General features: G+C 42.7%; 3 protein-coding genes across 3 annotated transcripts; 1 reads left to right on the plus strand and 2 right to left on the minus strand.

The window, feature by feature from the left end:
• Window positions 1-931: 931 nt before the first annotated feature.
• On the minus strand, window positions 932-3078 carry LOC133403720 (H-2 class I histocompatibility antigen, K-B alpha chain-like). The gene is made up of 4 exons (XM_061678899.1): window positions 3060-3078; window positions 2528-2602; window positions 2152-2418; window positions 932-1041 (listed from the first exon to the last, which is right to left on the minus strand). The coding sequence occupies exons 1-4, from the start codon at window positions 3076-3078 to the stop codon at window positions 932-934; spliced, it is 471 nt and encodes a 156-aa protein (XP_061534883.1).
• A 1029-nt stretch (window positions 3079-4107) lies between these two features.
• On the minus strand, window positions 4108-9877 carry ptp4a1 (protein tyrosine phosphatase 4A1). The gene is made up of 5 exons (XM_061680438.1): window positions 9731-9877; window positions 8196-8288; window positions 6802-6932; window positions 6654-6728; window positions 4108-5044 (listed from the first exon to the last, which is right to left on the minus strand). The coding sequence occupies exons 1-5, from the start codon at window positions 9833-9835 to the stop codon at window positions 4927-4929; spliced, it is 522 nt and encodes a 173-aa protein (XP_061536422.1). The 5' UTR covers window positions 9836-9877; the 3' UTR covers window positions 4108-4926.
• A 5513-nt stretch (window positions 9878-15390) lies between these two features.
• lgsn (lengsin, lens protein with glutamine synthetase domain) lies at window positions 15391-23020 on the plus strand. Its single transcript, XM_061680388.1, has 4 exons — window positions 15391-16100; window positions 16255-16421; window positions 16957-17496; window positions 22364-23020. The coding sequence occupies exons 1-4, from the start codon at window positions 15401-15403 to the stop codon at window positions 23018-23020; spliced, it is 2064 nt and encodes a 687-aa protein (XP_061536372.1). The 5' UTR covers window positions 15391-15400.
• Window positions 23021-23165: the final 145 nt, after the last annotated feature.

The raw sequence follows: 23165 nt of genomic DNA on the forward strand, positions 1-23165 counted from the left end.
GAAATAAAAGACATTTTGATAAACGCTGACATCTTTTCTTCCTCCACAAAAGAAAAGAAAGGGGAAAATCCAAACCGAAACCGATTTTTTTAAAAATTTCAAATATAACAGGTTGCATTCTTTCAGATTGTTTTTTTTTCTCAAGTATTGTCTTGCAACTAAACTTTCAACGCAACTTTATTCCTAGAGCACCTAATGAAGATAAACATAAAACAATAACAACAAATATTAAAAATATGATTTTAAATTTTCTGTTGAAAAAAGTAGTTGCCAAATAAAATATATTTTCATAAATGCTAACATCTAAGCATGAGGCGAAAAGTAGTAATTTTATGAGAAATAAGGCATATTTTCCAGATATTTTGGGGCGTTCTGCTAAATTAAAGCCTTTTCTCCAAACAATTATTATCTTATGCGACTATAGTTTGAAAAAAAATAAGTACGTGAACCTCGAGGCTACAGATTCTCCAAGAGCCATACAGAGTCAGGTGTGAGCCAACTTGGAGTCCAATCAATGGGTCAAGATTGGAGGTGTGGCTTAAAGCTTCTCTGGGCACTCTTGTCAAGAAGCACTGCATGATGTGTACCTTGCCTTGCTCAAAAGAGCTCTCAGAAGAGCAAGATTAAGTATTGTTGACTTTGTATAAAGGTTACAGTAAGTAAGTTAGGAAAGTAAAAGGTTACAAAAGTATCTCCAAAAGAGAGTCAATAGTGTTATAAACAGGAATTGTCCAAAATTCATCCTGATCTGCAACTACAGGAAATGTTTGCTTCCGGTTATTGTTGCCAAAGGAAGGCAGTTATAAAATCAAAAAGTTCACTTACTTTTTCCTCCTTGTCCCTGTAAATGTTTACATGATTTATGCTTTATGAAAATATGAAAACATATCCTGGTAATTGTTTGTGTGGTGGCGGCACGGTGGATGACCGGTTAGAGCGTCTGCCTCACAGTTCGGTTCAGTTTGAAGGGGTAGAAACCTGTTGCGTGGCAGGTGACCGGCGACGACGGTCTCTTCTGCAGGAGCGACACCTTGGGAAACACTGCACGGGAAGCAGACACCCAACGAGGAAGGAAGGACAAAATTAAGGTCGCCCAATTTCACACAAGCCGTCACAACGCAAGATAACGTGTGGAGCAACGGTCCAGCGTACATCACGTCTGGAATACCAGCAAACTTCGTAACGCTACATCACCACCAGTAAAACGAGAACAAGTCAAACATTCCAGAGGCAGCCGATGACGCTGGAAGGAGAGAATGCATGAAAGGAGGAAAGATGGAGAGAAAAGAGGAGTAAGAGGAAACAGTGTAATGAGAGTCTTTTTCCTAGAGGGGGCGTGGTTGGTGTTGGGGGCTCAGGTTTAATGACATCAGTATCACGTAGCTGCTTTTTGCAGGTGATGTGGTTCTGTTGGCGTCATCAAACCGTGATCTCAAACTCTTGCTGGAACGGTTCGCAGCAGAATGTGAAGCGGCTGGGATGAAAATCAGCACCTCCAAATCTGTGGCCATGGTCCTCAGTCAGAAAAGGGTGGAGTGCCCTCTTCGGGTTGAGGATGAGATCCTGCCCCAAGTGGAGGAGTTCAAGTATCTTGGGGTCTTGTTCGCGAGTGAGGGAAGAATGGAACGGGAGATCGACAGGCGAATCGGTGCAGCGTCTGCAGTGACGCGGACTTTGTATCGGTCTGTCGTGGTGAAGAAGGAGCTAAGCCGAAACGCGAAGCTCTCGATTTACCGGTCGATCTACGTTCCTACCCTCACCTACGGTCACGCGCTGTGGGTCGTGACCGAAAGAACAAGATCCCGGATACAAGCGGCCGAAATGAGGCTCCTCTCCTCTCCGCATGGAGAGGAGCCAGATGAGGTGGCTGGGGCATCTGGTTAGGATGCCTGCTGGACGCCTCCCTGGTGAGGTGCTCCAGTCACGTCCCACTGGGGGGACGACCCAGGACGATGGCGAGACTACGTCTCTTGGCTGGCCTGGGAACGCCTCAGGATCCCCCCCCGGAGGAGCTTGACGAAGTGGCTGGGGAGAGGGAAGTCTGGGCTTACCTGCTTAAGCTGTTTCCCCTGCGACCTGACCTCGCATAAGCGCAGGATAATGGATGGATGGGCGTGGTTGCAAAAGTGAAAGTACATCACGTGATTGTACCTGTTCTCATGAGGAAGTCCCCCCCATTGGTCACATGCTTCTTCAAATAAGAAGGACAATACTCAGTGTAGTAATAATTTAGGTATTCATTTCGAGCCCACTTGTGCTTGGTGATGAAAGCTTGTTGTTTAGCTGGGATCCACGTCATTGTCTTCACGTCCAATGATAGGAAGTCTTCTCCATCATAACTGTGGTGATTCCAACCGTCACCCTCGTCAGTCTCATCATCCCATTCACAGCCAGACATCACCTGGATCATGTGAACACCTGAGGGAATGACACAAAGTGTGAAAGGAAAAGAGTGAAAGACAAAACGTGTATCATATTGTGTCAATGTATTGATGAGTTTACTTGAATCGAAGAAACATAAACAAGCCTCCAGTGTGGTCGAAGCACTCTTTTGCAATTTCAATGTTGACTTTGAAGCCCTGCTCATCACTGACAGCGATCACTGATTTAAGATATGAATGATATGTGTGATGATATGAATGTATTTGTCTTATGTTGTGTTGATTGTGCCGTAATTACGAGGACTGTGTGTGTGGGTTTATGTAGACTGCCCAACATTTTTCCGGGTCACGTGTTCTTCTCGCACGTCAGCGCTAATGTCACAACAGCGCGCACCCAGCAGGCCACCTCCGTGAAAACACCTGTGTTCGTTTCTGCGAAATCACGAGACGTTGGACTGCGCTCAAGGAGCTTCTCGTCTTTACTGTTTTCCACATTTAACAACAGTAACGTTATTGATAAATAGGATAACTCATGATGCAAATGTATACTTTCTCTAGTCTTGACCCTGCAGAAATACGAATGTCAAGCCAATGCGAGCAAGGACCCCATAAAAGGACTTGTGCCATAGATATGAAGTGTAGATGCGCCAGCACAATGGCGCTGCCCTGCTAACCGACGTGCATATGTAGCGGCCATTTCGGGGAGGTCGACGTTCCTATAGGAGGCAATGCATGGACACTGAATTTAAGTCGTAACTTGCTTATTCCTCAATTGATTTTCATGAGGGTTACTGTTTTGTCAACGCAAAGGTGTATGCTATCAATACAGAAAAAACAGTTGTTTTAAAAAAGCAAAAAAGAATATGTTAAAGGTACTCCCAGTTTTAAACAACCGTATGCAGCACATTGTGCCGGCATCGTTGGTTTTTTGGTTTTCTCGCCATCTAGTGGCCCCTGCATGTTTTAGTCTCGGTGAGTAGTTTCTGTTAACAAAATATTTTAAATGTTCTTATTTTTGAAAACAAAACTTTTTTTTCACCACAATTTCGTCGTATCCGCACCGTACAATGACAATGAATGCATTCCCGTCTATTTTAGGGCTTTAACGCAATCTTGTGGAATTTTAGGGTGTTTCGGAGAGCAGAAAAGGGGCGAGTTTTTCAACGGATCAAAGATCTGCGAAGTCTTGGTTGGGGAACACGACACATGAGCAAGGACCTGACTAAAAACACTAAATAAAACGACAGCAACATTGCAAAAAAAAAAAAAGAATTCGATGCTTTTTACTCAATCATATAAATATCACATTCCCCTTGAATTTATATGAAAACCAAGAAAAAAAAATAAAAATTTTAAATATATTTATTTAAAACAAGGATTTCCCCACAAGTATGCATATAATAACAACAAACCTTTAAAGCAGTGATTCCAAACTTCTTTGCCATGGCTAATTAGTGTTTGCAGCAATGATGACGCTTAAGCTCAGCAGCCACTTCTTGTTTGATGCTGAGGTACTCTTGATCAATTGTTAGGCATCGTCTTGGTCTCATGATGTCAAAATGTGACCAGCATGAAGACGACATCTTAAAAAACACTTCTAATTGAACCAGGGTATCTTTTGGAAGAGTTACAGAAAGGCACTGAAGTGATTTTCTGAGTAGTGTATGTGCCTTGAAGTCAGTAGCATTTTAGTAATAAACAGGCAGGCAGGCTTTTTTTTGTCTTTTGGGTGTCATCACTTTAATAGAACCATCAAACAGGAACAAGTACAATTTTGCCGCTCAGGTACTAAATCACTCACGTCCACCGATAAGATATAAATAGCCAACTAATAATAATCATCATCAAATACATCAAATTATCAAGTATCCAAGTGTTAAGTTAGGGACATCAAATTAAAAAGGTGTACAAAATATCGCAGACGAAAAGTCCAGTTTGAGATAACAAAAAAAAAAAAAAAAAAAATCACATTGTAGCAGTTAATTAGTAAACAAAACCAAAAATGGTTCTAGATGGCCATGATGAGAAACTAAGTATAGAAAGATATCCAGCTTAAGGTACTAGCGCACTCTGTCCTCACTAGTAAGAATTCAGATATACTAGTAGAATGACTGTCTTAATAGTAATATTTTTGTCCACTATTAGTGCCACTTTTGGCCTACTAGTACGCAATTAAACCTTACTAGTAAACTACTGTGCAGCTCTATTAACATTAATAGGCTTGTGTCATGCACTAGTAGCCTCCTGGACCTTACCAGTAGCACCAAAATGTCTACTAGTATTTTTGATTCACTACTAACATAGTTGTCCTCGTAGCATGCCGAAATTGTCTTACGAGTTTGCAGAAATGTCATACAGTAGTGGTAAAAAATGTTACGAGTAAGAATCGTTTCTATTAGTGCACTGAATTGTTTTACCAGTGAGGACAAAGTGCGTACATGCACCTTAAGCTGGATATGGAAGAAATGCTGAAGCGGCTTTCCCCAAGTACGAATGAGAACGTTATTTTTGAAAAAGTTGTGAAACAAAGGCAACATATGTTGTTCTACTGGATGCAGCAGTTGTTGCGATGGCTGTTGGAATCTTTGAAGCGCAGACGCATCTTTGGACGATATTTCTCCAGGTAGAAGAGCTGCTTGCTGTTGAATGCTCCACGACGCTTCCTGGACCAAACACAATGACAAAACAAGCAAGCACGTGTTTACAATGGAAAGTGCACAATATTGACCGCATTACTTGATACAACATTAAATCATGTCTTACTTCAGATTATTAATTGTTTTAGTAGATTTGATTCATTCCAGTCATGTAGAATATTAAAGTTTGAGTAGACATTTTACAAAAAAAAAAATTGTCATACATTTGTAACTCCTTCATTTAAAAAAAATAAATGTTTTATTTGAAATTTACAACATCAAATCACGACTAATTACAGAATATTTAACATTTTATTTAAGAGTTGCATCAGGGTCGAAGTTTACCGATTCCCGACTGCCTGTGGTAAGTAAAAAAAAATAGCCACGGCCAAGCTAGCAAATCAACATTCCCGATCGGGCAAGCAGATGAAAAAAAATATTGTCGTGTGTAGGGATGTCACAATATTCACAACATCGCGAAAATAAATGTGCCTCAATATCGTCGTTAGCTTACCTCGGCATAAAATAATGAGCCGTTGTGCTTAAAATGTACCGGTAGTTTTTTGCCATCGGAAACCAAGCCGCTTAGCCAGGCTGATACAACGCTTCACTTCCTCATTTGAGTGTAAATGTATCCGATCGGATGGGTAACCCAAGTGATCATGTGTGTACGTCTAAAGAAATAAACTGATTGGCTGACTGGCCTGCAGCATTAAGAAGAGTGCGTTAGTGTTGCAACAGGCCACAGCGTACTACGCTTGTCAGAGCATCGCTTCACAATCGACTGGGCGAGATAGAGGCGCCTTGTTGTTCACGCCAACCTCTGCCAGCCAACGCAGACCCACAGTTCAGGATCAGATGCCGTGGACCTGTATTTTGCGAAACCAGCGCCCTGGCGCACGGCGGCCGCCACCGGGAACCCCCATGAGTCGGACCTAGGTGTGTCGCTGCCGCCCCCTCTCCTCTGCCGAATTGTTTAAGCATATTGTAACTAGGCTTTACACGATCAGGATTTTGGGGCCGATCACAGAGTAAAAAAAAAAATATAAGTTTTTTTTTTTTTTTAAATAACTATTTTTTTTTTAATTTTCTTTATTATTATATATTATTGGCCCGTCAGAATATCTGACGGGCCAATAATATATATGTGTGTGTGTGTGTGGCATTTTAAAGGGTGTTTTAAATATTTATTTAGTTAGCCATATAGAACATGAAAACCCATTTTATTAGGCATTTAGAATATGAAATGTTTTATTACTTATTTGAAATATTAAACAGCTGCGATTGCTTGGGGACCAGTTCAGGGTGTACCCTGCCTCTTGCCCAGAGTCAGCTGGGATAGGATCCAGCATGGCCGCGATCCTAGTGAAGATAAGCGTTATGGAAAATGGAGGGATGGATGAATATTAAACAGCCTTTTAATTGACATTCAGTTTGTGTTGATGTATTTTTAAAAGCTGATTTTTTTTTGTACATTGAGGAAGATTACGATTACATACATGTGCATGATTTTCACATTTTTAGTACACTTTCATAAATATAGTTTGTACTATTAATTTTGTGCAATTTTCATCATTTATTTGACTCACTGCACGAAAGACGTTTTTGAAGGTTATTGGAACAGAATGTGACTCACTGTCGAATGAACTGCACAGCATCTTCATATTTCATGCCACACTCAATGAGGGCGAGGGCGACCAGGACGGGAGCTCTGCGGGGCAAAGGGAAACCACACATTTCAAGTTGAGCGCACGGTGGAAAACCGTGTCGGGTCGGCCGTTCACCTGCCAAGGCCCGCCACGCAGTGCACGGCCACGCAACAGCCCGGCTCCTCGCGGAACTTGACCTTGAGCAGGTTGAGCCAGTCGTCTACAATCTGGTTGGAGGGAGGAGCGCCATCGTCGAACGGCCAGTCCTGCACGGGACGGAGGAAGACATCAGCCAACAAAATGAAAACTGACTCGTATGTTTCATGCAGGAAAAATGAGAAGGGGCTGTGAAGCGTATTAGGGCTGCTGCAAACTGAGCGATGAAGCTCGGTTTGTCAACTATTTTCTGGTGTCTGATGTGCCGATTCAAAATTTTAAATTTCAACTAGCCCGTCAAAATGCACATAAGATTTCACACGCTAAAAATGTCCATGTTTTAAGAAAGCAAGACTCAGAATGGCCCCCACGCTGCTCTTAAGCAATAAAAATACAGCATTTGTGGTATACTGTACATGTACAGGAAGTCCTCGAGTTACGACGTACAAGACCTACGACGTTTCGATTTCACGACGCCCGTGCCTCGCCTGCCATTTTGTCCCCAGCACCATATTGTTTCTGCTTAACTAGTGCATAGTGCTTGTCTGTGTTTGTGCGCCGGGAGTATCTTTGCCTTTTTCGCCCTCCTTTTTTCTCACTCTCAGCAGTAATGGTAAGTACAGCATCTTATTTTTTTATTTGGATGTATTTTAGTTTCTTTATAGGAAGTGTTAACCTTTCCTGCTACGGTCACCTGACTCCGGTTTCCCTCTACATCGCAAAAACATGCATGGTAGGCTAACTGAAAACTCTAAATTGCTTGTAGGTGTGAATGTGAGTGCGAATGGTTGTTTGTCTATGTGTGCCCTGTGATTGGCTGGCGACCAGATCAGGATGTACCATGCCTCTCGTCTAGAGTCAGCTGGGATAGACTCCAGCACACTCGTGACCCTGGTGAGGATAAACAGCTTGGAAAATTGATGGATGGACGGAACCCTTGCTGACTTGGACTTTTGTTTCAAAAATTATTTTCGTGGCAATTATAAGGAGAGACAATTAATCGCAGATTTTTGCTATTCATGTTCAGCTCAGCTCTTATCACCTGTGAATAGAGGCAAGTCCCAGTTTAGATGAGCGCACATTCAGTGAAATGCCATGTTGTGCCACATACATGTCAGGCATCACTGTGTTCAAATGGAAGCAAAGCAGTATAATTAAGAGCAAGAGGCAGAGACTACTAAGCTCTAGTAATTATTATGCTGTTTGTGGTGCTGCTTGGAGAGTGTTAAAACAGCAAGTTTTTGAAGGTTTATAATGACAGCAACAGTGATGCTAATTTCCACTAGTCCATCAAGGGTATTTCACATTTAGCTAGCAGACTGATTTGATGAAATAATGTGGTTTGGGTGAAGTTGAGGGAAAGGGTGACTCACCAGGACCTGTATTCCCTCTTTCACCACCAAGGTGGCATCATACGTGGCCTCGCACACCCTCACCGCTGTGGTCACGCCATACTTCTTCAGCTCCTGGAGGTCACAATACATGTAAAACCTCGATGTTGCTACAGATACAAACAGACTGTGCCCTCACGCAGGCGCCATGAATGTCAACTTAGCACTTTTTTTTTTTTAGCAGCATGGCCATGCAGGTCGCCCGCATCCAAGATATACAGTACGTAATCAAAAGGCAACAAACATCACGAATTGTTCGATAAAACAGACAACAAAAGCAACGACGGATGAAGGAACAGAAAAGTCAGTGGCGAAAAGAAGATGCTTTACAACTAACTACGGTTGCACAGAAATCCTTGAAATTGTAACAACTGTGTCAGGATGAGACTTATACATGGGGCCATATTTACTTCTGGAAATGCACTGCGCCTCATGTTTGTACGCATGTGCAAGGTGATGTCCCATTTGTACGCCCGCTAGTCACTTCATGGACGCATTCCATGCACAATAGAAGTCGCATTTGTTTTTGTAATGTGATTGACTACATAAAAAGATCAGATTTGACAAGAAACCTGAATTGGGCACCATGCTCTGCAGTGTGAACGTAGCCCAAGTTGCTTAGTCAGGCAGTGAACATGACCAGTATGCGACCTTTTACACACAAGCCAGTCAGCGTTTCATGAAATTTACAAATACCAACCGAGCCCGGCGTACACTATAGTTAATGGACATACAAATAACAATATGGAATAAATGCAAGTAAAGAGCAACGTTTAGCTTGACGTTTTACAATCTGCAGATAAAAAGAGCACCCCAAAGAACTCTGAGAAGCACCATTAAGCTCCATTATGCTTTGCGCTGCCGACAAAGCCGAGACAGTCACTGTAAGGCACACTGCCGAATGACTTAGCCAGCAAATCACACATTATTCGCACGTCCCCATGGGTTGACCTTCATGTCACTCAAGCAGAGCACACCCACCCTTTAATGGTATGTGCTAGTGTCGAGTGCGTGGATGGTGACCTCAAGTGGTCGAATAACTACCTGCACCTCTCTAAAGCAGTAATTCCCAACCTTTATTGAGCCAAGGCACATATTTTACATTTGAAAAATCTCACAGCACACCAACAAACAAAAAAGTCACATACTTTTGCTCACTTAAAAGTGGGTGGCTTCAGACAATAGGTGCACTGTCCTGAGTTGTTTAACACATCTAGATGGAAATACCATGAAATAAAAGCTGGAATTCTGAACTTTTGTCTCATATTCATCTTTTGATATGAAACCCAAATGTCTTCAGTACACAACAAAATCAAGACTTGACTTTGTCGTTCCAATACTTTTGGAGGAGACTGTACGAAACTAACTGGTTGCATGGATTACCAACGTAACCACCATGCTAAACGAAGGATTACACTATTTTAAAAAACTAAGGCATATTTGGCTTAGGGGTGAAATTTCTGGATGAACTAAAACACAATAAGAGTTGTCAACAGTAGGAATGATCAAACGCTCACCTCGATAAACTTGTTGAGGGTGGCGTTGGTGGGGTTGTGGGTGATGAGGAACCTCATGTTCTTGTAGGTGATCTCCACCGGCGCGGGCCTGTTCATGCGCGCCATGGCAACAACAACTAAAAAAGCTAAATGGCTTCCGCACGGAAAGGGGGGAACTAGAGACGCTAAACTTAAACAGTTTGGCGTGGAGGGACAGGAATCCTCCGGGCAGCGATGGTAGGGGGCGTCTCGTTGGAGGACAACTCAGGAGAGAGGAGAAAGGGAGGGTGGGGGGCGACAAAATGAGGCGGGTTCCACCTTGCTCGTGGCCGGGCAGGAGCCAACGGGGAGGGGCGGTGTGCAGCGGGTCAAGTTACCCCATCCAGGCCGAGTTGTAGCTGGTTGCGGGAGGCCTCCCGGTTGTGCCGACGTCAGGGGCGTCCAGGCGGTTGTCCAGTTACTCCGTTCACTCGTCTGCATAGGCAACGTGCTGAGCCTGGCAGTAGTCTCCGCTGCCCTTCAGAAACTCCATAAATGTGCGACCCAGAACACCACAGAACTGCTGCGAGACGACAGTGAAACCAAACGAATTAACGTATGTTGTAAAAATGACATTTTACTATATCGTATACAAATACAGTGGAACTTAAAATTGTCCAAATTCTCAGCATTTCAATATCTCAACAGTAAATATTCTCAGGTTTCTCTAGTCCTCCAGGAAAGCAGACTGATTATCTTTGTGTTGAATCAAAATGACACATTTGCAAACATCTGGCTTTTACTTTGGTAAACAAAGATCAAAATATTTTAGTTTAGTTCTTAAACTTGCCGATTTATTTTCTAATCATTCAAATTTGCCAATGTTGTGAACAACACTTCTCTGTGGTGTCAAATTTATAAAGGTGCAACAATTTTTCAACAACCAATCGATTATCAAATTTGCTATTTTGATAATTGGTTAATTGTCCAGAGACCAATATTTGTGGCGGATAGGGGCAGAACCCTGCCGTGGAAAGTCACAAGTAATTGATGCACCAGCCCCAAAATATTTAGAATTGCTCACATTAACAGTTTAAACTGTTAATGTGAGCAACATTAACGCACGTTCCCCTCCGTGGCTTGGCATCGTATATACCCGCGTTAGCTGTAGCTCCTAAGGTACCTGGGGCGGCGGAAAATAGCATGCAACAAGCATTCCACCTATGTAGCCAAACATAGGAAAGCAGCGAGGTTGGGCGACAATAGTGACGCTCCAGTTTGGGCTAGCATTATGACGGAAGCCACGCGGTTCCCACAATTCATTGCGACATACAAATTTTAATTATTACCGTAGAAAGAAGTTCATTTCTGTTGGTAATGTGCTTTTATGTTACCAGTATTTGAATGTACGCCTTATTTAACGGTCACATTTATAGGTAATTTATGGTCATGACTATGTCATCATTATCAAACCGTGACTGTAGGTTGGTGGTGTGTATTAAAGTGACGCCCCAGTCAACTGCATAGTCACCAAGGCCATATTGGGCATTGCTTCTTAACAGCACCCATTTCTTAACTAAGCAGTGTACAAGCTCACGAGTCAGCCGCAGCAAAGCTATGAGTCAGCATTAACACACAGCATGCTTTTTCGGCCGTTTTAATTTCAGTGACAAAAGTCGTTGCAATTTTGGGCCATTTTCAGCTGACGAAATTTCGGTGCATCAGTAATTCAGATTAATCGATTATTATTACTATTGTTTATCTTTATTTGACCAGGGAAAGCAATTAAGAAGAGTTTGTCATTTACATTAAAACAGCTGCTTGGCACTAGGGCGGCAACTATGTGAGTTGAAGAGCTTCATTGAGTAACGTAGTGCTTTGCTGCCATCTTGGGGCCAAGCAACTGTTAAAGCGAGCTGAGAAATTTCATTGCGAAAGGTAGTGCTTTACTGCCATCTTATAGCCCATTATAAACTTTTTTTTTATGGGGGGGAGGGGCGCATCAATTGCTTGATTTTCACTCTCACATATCTGAGAAACACTGTGTAGTGACAACAGAAAAATTGATTTTTTCCAACTTACGAACAATTCAAAATACAACCAGTCTTCTGGAACCTGTTCGTAATTTGGGGACTGTCTGCACCTCCCATGAAAGTGTCAATGGGAAACTGAGCATCTATGTTCATTAGATGGTGTACCTAATAAAGTGCCTTACTGACCATTGGTGACGGTGTGCAAATGCGCCGTTTGGAATACTATGCAAATGAGCTCTCATTTGCATGACGGTTGGCGGGCAAGGTTCGACATGGCGGTCGTTCGTGACGTTACAGCGACATAAGAGTTCGTCTGTGACGTCATCAAGGCCAGATGGTATGTCACCCAGCTTTTACAGCCGCCACCTGTTCATGAATCCTAGACTTAAAGCGCCCTTGCATAGTTTGAAAAAAAGAAGAAACTCTTGTCTCGACTGATAAAAACGTCACGAGAAAGGCCGGCTACATCCGCCATTGTCCGGTTGAAACTGCATCTGGCCAACATGGCGGCTCGAGCGACAAAGAGGGAAGAAGGAGACGCCAAAAAAAACAAAACACACACCTCTGAGACGCCACAGTAGGTTTTTGGAACCTGGTCTCTTTTTTTAACTTAATAATATGCCAATTTTATCATAAATTAAAGCAGGGGAATCTCGCCTTTGGAACAGTTCGAGCCAAGCTTCCGCCATCGGCTTCCGAAGACGAAACAACCGCCCACAACCTTTATTTACACGTATCTCAATAAAGTCACAATAGTGGCAATGAGGCCTTAATGATTTTTTTTGTTGTTGTTTTTTTTTTTAACGAGGCCAACGTTCGTTCAGGTATAAACCTGACACACAAACAGGAAAAATATGTTACTTACTGGGATATGCTTACTCATTGAAGATTGTAACTTAATCATACAGCCGGTCCTCAGGGGGGAAAAACGTCAAGCGATTAAACTGTTGTTCACCATTCGAGGCCGTCGTTACGTGTCCGAGTGCAGCCGAAGTCTGTCTCCTCAACTGAAAAGGCAAACCCAAGCACTTGCTTTCGTGACCTTCAAAATAAGAACGTCTCGTGTGTAAAACGGCGTTTGAGTCTAAATAAATAGACCAAGAGAAGTTCTTCATTGTTAATTTGAGAGAAATTCATTATATTATATTGATTAACCTTGTCTACTTTCTTGTCTACTTTGAAGGTGTACCGTGAGTTTAGTATGAAGGATCGGTCAGGAGGCCAGTCGTCATTTCCTGTGATGCAACGTCGATGCAGCTCTTTAAACCCCACCCTGTCAAAATATGTAATGCACAATGCACATTTTGAATCCACCTTTTTCTTTAGTCAGTTTAAAACCCTCCAGTTGCATTGCAAAAAATCTAGATATTTTGCAATGCAGTGTAGACAATTCTTTAAGCCCCTTTGCCCTATTAGTTAATTAAAAACCCAACTGTTATATTGTGGGTGAAATTGACTCTAAAAATGTAATCCAGATTTTACAAAAATTAAAAATGGAACATTTTCCCTGTTTTCTTTATATTGGGGGTCAAAATGAATTGTAAAAATCCATCCATCAATTTTTGGAACTGCTTCTCCTCACTAGGGCCGCGGGCGTGCTGGAGCCTATCCCAGATATCATCGGGCAACCAGTTCAGGGTGTACGCGGGGTACACCCTGAACTGGTTGCTAGCCAATCGCAGGGCACATAAACAAACAACCATTCACACTCACATTCACACCTCTGGGCAATTTAGAGTCTTTAACTATCCTACTGCGCATGTTTTTGGGATGCGGGAGGGGGAGGAAACCGGAGTATCCGGAGAAAACCCACGCAGGCACAGGGAGAACATGCAAACTCCACACAGGCGAGGCTGGATTTGAACCCCAATCCTCAGAACTGTGAGGCAGATGTGCTAACCAATCGGTCACAGTGCCGCTACCCTGCCGTTATATTGTTCCAAAAATCTTTAAAAAAAATTTTTTTAAATACATTTTATGGAAAAAAATCACCTTTTTTTCCTTTTAGTTTTAAAGCGTCCTGTTATATTATGGGTCAAACTGTCCAATTAAAAATGTTTTTTTTTTTGTAATTGTACAATATTTTTTTTATCACCTTTAATCCCACTAAACTTTTACACCTTTATTTTACTGGTCAAAATGACCAGCGGGGCGGCACGGTGGAAGACTGGTTAGAGCGTCGGCCTCACAGTTCTGAGGACCGGGGTTCAATCCCTGGCCCTGCCTGTGTGTAGTTTGCATGTTCTCCCTGTGCCTGAGTGGGTTTTCTCCAGGCACTCTGGTTTCCTCCCACATCCCCAAAACATGCGTGGTAGGTTGATTGAAGACTATAAATTGCCCGTAGGTGTGAATGTGAGTGCGGATGGGTGTTTGTTTATATGTGCCCCGCGATTGGCTGGCAACCAGTTCAGGGTGTACCCCGCCTCCTGCCCGATGATAGCTGGGATTGACTCCAGCACGCTCGTGACCCTAGTGAGGATAAGCGGCCCAGAAAATGGATGGGTGGATGTTATATTGCGGGTCAAGTTGTCCCTTAAAAATAAATGTACAACACGTTATCATGTTTATATATTTATTATTTTAAGTTAGTTTAAAACCCTCCAGTTGTAAAAAACGTTTTTTTACATATACAAAATGTGTTCTACCCTTTTTTCATTATACATGTAAAACATATACAAAATAATTATAATAATGACCCATTATTATACATTTGTCTTTTAGTTTAAACCGTCCTATTATACTGTGTGTCAAATTGACTAAAAATCATGTTGTTTTTTAATTCATTATACTGTACAACATTTCCGTTCCCTATTTTCTTTATATTGTGGGTCAAAATGACCCGCAAACTTCCAGACTTCTTAAAAAAATGTGAACAAAAATGTAATCTTTTTTTTTTCTTTGTATGTTGCGGGTCAAATTTACCCCTAAAATTTTACATTTTTAAAATATAAAACTTCATATTATGGGTCAAAATGACCCATAAAAATCTGTAGATTTTTTAAAAATTGTGCATAATTTGTATCCCCCTTTTTGATTGAATGCTTCTGTTTTATTGCAGGTCAAATAAACAAATAAAATATTTTTACACTTTTTACATTTTATTTTAATGCACAAATATTTGAGGACACAATGTTTTCTGTTGGTCTTATTTTTGTTCTTTTTAAAAAAAAAAATATTTTGATGGTACTTGTCTATTTGAAGCACAGTCTTCAAATCTACTAAGGGAGATGACTGATGGACAGAAAGTTGACTGACGCACAGAAAATGCAGGAACAATGCTACAATTGCGATGTGGCCATCAAATATTTGTATCTCACGGTGGACAAGGGGGATACTCTTTTGTGTGAAGTGCATCAATCAAAGTTGCTTTATGTGCTCCTGGCGCTTTCCTGTTGTCTCGGCATGCAAACCAAACTTTGGCTGCCGTCTCTCTGGAAAGGCAAAAATCAGCTGAGCTCGGCATTTTCTTGCTGCTGGGACACAAAAGGCCAACGAATGGTCGCTGTCGGCAACCAATCGGCTTGGAGCTACGCTGGTTCCATGTCTGGGAGCCGCTGGTCGGCGGGCGGGTGCCAGTCAGTCCCTAGGTGGACACCAAAGGATTGTGTAGGGAGGGGGAGGCAAAAAAGGAAGCTTCCAATTCTACCAATTGTGTATAAAAATGAAAGTGCCAGTGAGGATGATCTCACTTCACAATCAAATTCCAAAAAGCAACGTTGATGAAAGGGCACAAATGAATGATTCTGAAGATTCCAAGGTAACCCCTCCGCATTTTATCGACTCAATCCATCACGTTGGAGGCCCGAGCAGGAGCGAAGACCAAATGGACGGCACAGGGATGAGCGTGGGGAGCAGGAAGGGGGTGAGGGTGACAGGAAAATACATGCCCCCCATCGACTGGGTTGGCGGACGAGGCCCAAATAAACCTCCAGTCTTCCCTATGTCTGGCGGACTTCCACCTGAGCCATTTGACCAGCCCGGGATGGAGGGACCAGATGTCGGGGGGGACTTCCTTCAGGTTCCGCACAGGCAGACTGTGGAGGAGCTCAAGAGCTTCCTGAGGGATGTTCCGGCCCTCCAATCCGGAGGAAGTCCTTACTCCTACCTGCATGGGGGCAGCAGCGTGGGCGGCAGTGGTGGGCCTGGTAGACAGCGGGGAGATGTCAGCCCACAAAGAGCGTTCAGTACCTTCAAACCTCAGTCTGACGCTTCCAGAAAAGGGCCTGGATCCAGAGATAGCTCTTCTATTCAACTGCCTCCCACCATGGATTCATCCAGCTCGTTCAGGCCTGACGCCAACACTATTAGGCAGTCGGAATTCCCGACGCACACATGCAACAACAGCGGCTCCCGCGGAGAGACCAAAGCTCCTCATACAGGTTGGTAGTGACACATTTACCACTGGGATTTTGTAGATGTTTTGGATAAATGATTATGAATAGTCTTCAGACATGAGAGTTTGATCAGTCTAGTTCCTGATCAGAAGTCCTCTCAGTAGGACACTACGCAAATGGTTGGAACTCTTGTCCGCAGATAACGGAAACGAGAGCCTGGACACATCAGGGAGTCAAAGGTTCATCTCCAGCATGGAGACCATTAAGCAACAGATGGCCAGGGAGAACGTCAACTTTGTACGATTCGAGGCGACCGACCTGCATGGGGTGTCCAGATCCAAGACCGTGCCTGCCCGCTTCTTCCATGTAATCACCTACATACATCCATCAGTCATCCATCCATCATGATCCAACAATCCATTCACTCAACCATTCAAATATCCAGATATCTATCACCCATACAACAATCCATCCATTTATGAAACAATCCATCAGTCCAAACAACCATCCATTATCTAACAATCTATCCATCTGTCCATTCTTCCATCCAACAATATTCATCTATCAACTATCCATCAGTCTTCTGTCCATCAGTCCATCCATCCCTTCTTTTATCCAACAAACCATCCATCCATAGAACATTCCATCTAACAATCCATGCACCCATCGGTCCATCTAGCCACCCTTCCATCCAACGATTCATCCATTCATCCATCCAACAATCTAGCCATCCATCTCCAACAATCCATCCATCCTTCCATTCATCCAGACTAGTCGCCAGTGATTTGTGTAAGAGGCACAAAAGCCCTCTGTATGACACTACATTAGTGATGCCCTCATTCATCTCTAAGAGTGTTGTTACAACATTCAAAGGGTTATTTTTTTTGTTTTGTATTTTCAGGAAAAGGCGGTGTATGGCATTCCGATGCCAAGAAGCTACTTGGAGCTGACGCTGAGTCCAAAGAGCAACGAGGTGGACCATGCCAACGGCGCCAACTTCAGCAGCGACATCCTCCTAATCCCGGACCTGTCCACCTTCCGGATCCTCCCGTGGGCCGAGCAGACAGCGAGGGTCATCTGCGACCCGTGCACGGTGACGGGCGGCCCGCTGCGGACGTCCCCTCGCCTCCTGGCCAAACAACTCCTGGGCCAGCTCCAGAGCCTGGGCTTCTCCCTGCACTCCTCCTTCACTTACGAGTGTTGTGTCCTGGGGGCGCCGGACCGCATCGGGCCCAAGACGTTGCTGTTTCCCGCCACCACACTACTGGGTAACCACGACCTACCCTTCTTCCAGCAGCTGGTGGACGGCATGTACTGCATGGGCGCCGACGTTGACAGCATGGCCTCGGCCAGTGGGCCCGGCCAAATGGAGATCAACCTGAGGCCCGAGTTTGGTATCGCGGCGGCCGACAGCGCCTTCACCTTCCGCACCGGCATCAAGGTTAGAATTTATTTCAATTAAATCAGTCAGCTTTATTTACAGACTCTGGGTCCAGACATAGACAAACAGCATACACAATATAAAGCAAGAAGATACAGTGCCAATATACAGATTATGGCCCGACCAATATTGTTTTTCTGAGCCCGATGCTGATTCTGATATTTGGCAGAAAAAAAAACATTATTGGCCAATTAATTAAAAAAATAAATAGAATAACTTATTTTTTTATCTCAACACTTACAAGAACAAAGATATGAATTACAGGCAGAACATTTGACTGTTTTGCAATACTCTGTCCTTCAGTATTTGTTCAAATTTACAACAGAGAGGAATTGTCAAATACAAAAACATGCAAAAAAAAAAGCATTAAGTGATGAATTTATCTTTAGACTTAGGCCATAAATGTATGCAGTAAAAAAGCACAATAGTGATGTAGTTACTGGCAAAACCTTATGCACGATGCCCTCTAACATTTCTTCATTATTTTCTTTGCCATGAAGTGATGACATCAAGAAAAAAAAAGACGGTTTTCTCAGATGACACATTTAATCTTTGACAAAGATGCTTTTTCAATATATGATGCACAGAGAGCGTTAAACTGAAATGGGAGTAATGTTAACAGTAATAATGCTAATAAGCTTTAATATAAATCTTAAGCATACTACACACACACACACACACACACACACACACACACACACACACACACACACACACGGTGAGTCCAGAAAGTATTCAAACCCCCTTAAATTTTTCACTCTTTGTTATATTGCAGCCATTTGCTACAATAATTTGTTCATTTTTCCTCATTAATGTAGACTCAACACCCCATATTGACAGAAAAAATTGAATTGTTGAAAGTTTTGCAGATTTATTAAAAAAGAAAAACTGAAATATCACACGGCCATAAGTATTCAGACCCTTTGCTCAGTATTTAGTAGAAGCACCCTTTTGAGCTAATACAGCCATGAGTCTTTTTGGGAATGATGCAACAAGTTTTTCACACCTGGATTTGGGGATCATCTGCCATTCCTCCTTGCAGATCCTCTCCAGTTCTGTCAGATTGGATGGTGAACATTGGTGGACAGCCATTTTCAGGTCTCTCCAGAGATGCTCAATTGGGTTTAAGTCAGGGCTCTGGCTGGGCCATTCAAGAACAGTCACAGGGTTGTTCTGAAGGCACTCCTTCATTATTTTAGCTGTGTGCTTTGGGTCATTGTCTTGTTGGAAGGTGAACTTTCGGCCCAGTCTGAGGTTCTGAGCACTCTGGAGATGGTTTTTGTCCAGGATATCCCTGTACTTGGCCGCATTCACCTTTCCTTCGATTGCAACCAATCGTCCTGTCCCTGCAGCTGAAAAACACCCCGACAGCATGATGCTGCCACCACCATGCTTCACTGTTGGGACTGTATTGGACAGGTGTGAGCAGTGCCTGGATTTCTCCACACATACCGCTAAGAATTAAGGGCAAAAGGTTCTATCTTGGTCTCATCAGACCAGAGAATCTTATTTCTCATCATCTTGGAGTCCTTCAGGTTTTCTTTTTAGCAAACTCCATGCGGGCTTTCATGTGTCTTGCACTGAGGAGAGGCTTCCGTCGGGCCACTCTGCCATAAAGCCCTGACTGGTGGAGGGCTGCAGTGATGGTTGACTTTCTAGAACTTTCTCCCATCTCCCGACTGAATTTCTGGAGCTCAGCCACAGTGATCATTGGGTTCTTCTTTACCTCTCATCAAGGCTCTTCTCCACCGATTGCTCAGTTTGGCCGGACGAAACGGCTTCCATTTTAGGATTATGGAGGCCATTGTGCTCTTAGGAACCTTAAGTGCTGCAGAAATTATTTTGTAACCTTGGCCAGATCTCTGCCTTGCCACAATTCTGTCTGAGCTCTTCAGGAAGTTCCTTTGACCTCATGATTCTCATTTGCTCTGACATGCACTGTGAGCTGTAAGGTCTTATATAGAAAGGTGTGTGGCTTTCCTAATCAAGTCCAATCAGTATAATCAAACCCAGTTGGACTCCAATGATGTCTAGAACCATCTCAAAGATGATCAGAAGAGATGGACAGCACCCGAGTTAAATATATGAGTGTAAAAGCAAAGGGTCTGAATACTTATGGCTGTGTGATATTTCAGTTTTTCTTTTTTAATAAATCTGAAAAAATTTCAACAGTTCCGTTTTTTCTGTCAATATGGGGTGCTGTGTGTACATTAATCAGGAAAAAAATGAACTTAAATGATTTTAGAAAATGGCTGCAATATAACAAAGAGTGAAAAGGTTAAGGGGGCCTGAATACTTTCCGTATCCACTGTTTGTGTGTGTGTGTATGTGTGTGTATACTGTATACTGGGTGATTGAAAAGTAACTCCCTATTTTTAAGTACTTGTAATTTCTGAACTATAATTCTTACAAGGAATGAACATGAGAAGAAAGTGTATTGGATGGAGTTTTATTTAAAATTCGATATAGGCGCCAGCATTAACCACCAGTTTCTCAAGCCGCCTGATAACCGCAATAACTGATTTCACAAGGAACTCTTGTGGGATGGAAGACATAACTTCTCGTATTCGCCCTTCAAGTTCTTCCAAAGTCGTTGGTTTGGTAATATAGACTTGCTCCTTTAATCATGGAACATACACAAAAAAAAAGAAGTTGGGACATTGTGTTAAACATAAATAAAAACAGAATATAATGATTTGAAAATCATGTTCAACCTATATTTAATTGAATACACGACAAATACAAGATATTTAATGTTCAAACTGATAAACTTTATCGGTTTTAGCAAATAATCATTAACTTAGAATTTCATGGCTGCAACACGTTCCAAAAAAGATGGGACAGGGTCATGTTTACCACTGTGTTACATCACCTTTTCTTTTAACAACATTCAATAAACGTTTGGGAACTGAGGACACTAATTGTTGAAGCTTTGTAGGTGGAATTCTTTTCCATTCTTGCTTGATGTACAGCTTCAGTTGTTCAACAGTCCGGGGTCTCTGTTATCGTATTTTACGCTTCATAATGCGCCACACATTTTCAATGGGAGACAGGTCTCGACTACAGGCAGGCCAGTCTAGTACACGCACTCTTTTACTACGAAGCCACGCTGTTGTAACGTGCAGAATGTGGTTTGGCATTGTCTTGCTGAAATAAGCAGGGGCGTCCATGAAAAAGACGTTGCTTGGATGGCAGCATATGTTTCTCCAAAACCTGTATGTATCGTTCAGCATTAATGGTGCCTTCACAGATGTGTAAATTACCAATGCCATTGGCACGAACACAGACCCATACCATCACAGATGCTGGCTTTTGAACTTTCCGTCCATAACAGTCCGCACGGTTCTTTTCCTCTTTGGCCCGGAGGACACGACGTCCACACTTTCCAAAAACAATTTGAAATGTGGACTCGTCGGACCACAGAACACTTTTCCACTTTGCATCAGTCCATCTTAGATGAGCTCAGGCCCAGAGAAGCCGGCGGCGTTTCTGGGTGTTGTTGATAAATGGCTTTTGCTTTGCATAGTAGTTTTAAGTTGCACTTACGGATGTAGCGCCGAACTATATTTACTGACATTGGTTTTTCTGAAGTGTTCCTGAGCACATGTGGTGATATCCTTTACACATTGATGTCGGTTTTTGATGCAGTACCGCCTGAGGGATCGAATATCACGGGCATTCAATGTTAGTTTTAGGCCTTGGCGCTTACACGCAGTGCTTTCTCCAGATTCTCTGAACCTTTTGATGATATTATGGACCATAGATGATGAAATCCCTAAATTCCTTGCAATTGTACGTTGAGGAACATTGTCCTTAAACTGTTCCGACTATTTTCTCACGCACTTGTTCACAAAGAGGTGAACCTTGCCCCATCTTTGCTTGTGAATGATTGAGCAATTCAGGGAAGCTCCTTTTCTACCCAATCATGGCACCCACCTGTTCCCAATTAGCCTGTTCACCTGTGGGATGTTCCAAACAGGTGTTTGATGAGCATTCCTCAACTTTCTCAGTCTTTTTTGCCACCTGTCCCAGCTTTTTTGGAATGTGTTGCAACCATAAAATTCTAAAAACAATGAAGTTTATCAGTTTGAACATGAAATATCTTGTCTTTGAAGTGTATTCAATTAAATATAGGTTGAACATTATTTGCAAATCATTGTATTCTGTTTTTATTTATGTTTAACACAACGTCCCAACTTCATTGGAATTGGGGTTGTACTTTGGTCGGCTATAATCTTGTATTTTTTCAACTAAAACTAGACTAAAACTAAAACAATTTAGATGACAAAATTTGGATTATAATTACATTTTAGTCAAAAGATTAAAACTAAATTAAAATTTACTGTCAAAAAAATTAAACCTGGAGGATGTAATTAGCTTTTGTTTGAAAGAAAAAAATAAGTCATTTTCACTCAAGCCACTACTGGAGATGAGAATGCTGAGTAAGCTTACCAGCTCCTCTTACATCTTATGGTATTTTTCTGTATTTTATTTTTTTATATTTAGTGAATGGCCGATTCATTTCCCGCACTGGCCTACTTGGCGGCGCACCGAGAATGACGTAGCAGAAATGACAGCACAGAAATTACGCATTTTACTGAGCATGTATGTATGTAAGTGTGTATGTATTTATGTATGTATGCATGTTCAGTATGTATGTATGTACATTATGTTTTTGTCTATATCTGTTTGCACTTGACTGGATAATTTATCTTAGGTAATGGTAAAAGGGTCGGAATGAAATAAGTTTGACTTTGTACAACTTTTTGGATGGGCAGTACAGGGTGGTTAAGTATGAAATATTTATGTTGGAATTATTAAAATGTCTTTGTTGTTTTTGTACTGCATGTTGGAAATAAAATAAAAGGAGCTGGCCCGCAAACACAGCTACATTGCAAGCTTCTTCACGGACGACGGCCTCTACAATGCCGGCGTTCTCTCCCACAGCCTGTGGGATGTCAACGGTCGCCGTAGCCTGTTCCAAAGCGGGGAGAAGGCAGCGGGTGAGCTGTCTGAAATCGGCCGCAAGTGGTTGGCCGGGCTCCTGACTCACTCGGCCGCACTCAGCTGCCTCATGTCGCCGGGCCTGGGGTGCCGGAGCCACATGGCCAAGTCCGTCAAGGACCCCAAGCGGATGCTGTATGCCACCTACGGTTTCAATGACAACAGCAGCTCCTTCAACGTCAAGTCCCACGGGGGGCGTGAGACCCACATCGACAACAAGTTGGGCTCGGCCATGGCCAACCCATATGTGGTTCTGGCGGCCACTGTCGCCGCCGGACTAGATGGCGTCCGGCGCAACCTAAGCATTGAGGGTGCCGTCCACAAGGCGCCCAGTCAACAGAAGGACTACGCCATTCCTGTAAAACTGGATGATGCCCTGGAGGCCCTGGGCGAGGACCACGTCATCCGCAGTGCCCTGGGGGAGCCTTTTGTCCAATATTTCATCGCCATGAAGAAGTTTGAGATTGAGACCCAGGAACTGGATGATGAGAGGAACAAATGCCTAGAGTACTTTATCTAGAATGTTGCCACACGTTTCCATGATCAAATTAAAGCACAAGACATTGTTTTTAAATGGATATATTACTGCAACTGTGTTACAGGTAACAAATAAAGGTGAAGTGATACGCTAATGTGGAAAACGTGTTCTTATTTTACAGCTTGAA

The sequence above is a fragment of the Phycodurus eques genome, chromosome 6 (assembly GCF_024500275.1).
Source record: "Phycodurus eques isolate BA_2022a chromosome 6, UOR_Pequ_1.1, whole genome shotgun sequence".
Taxonomy (NCBI): domain Eukaryota; kingdom Metazoa; phylum Chordata; class Actinopteri; order Syngnathiformes; family Syngnathidae; genus Phycodurus; species Phycodurus eques.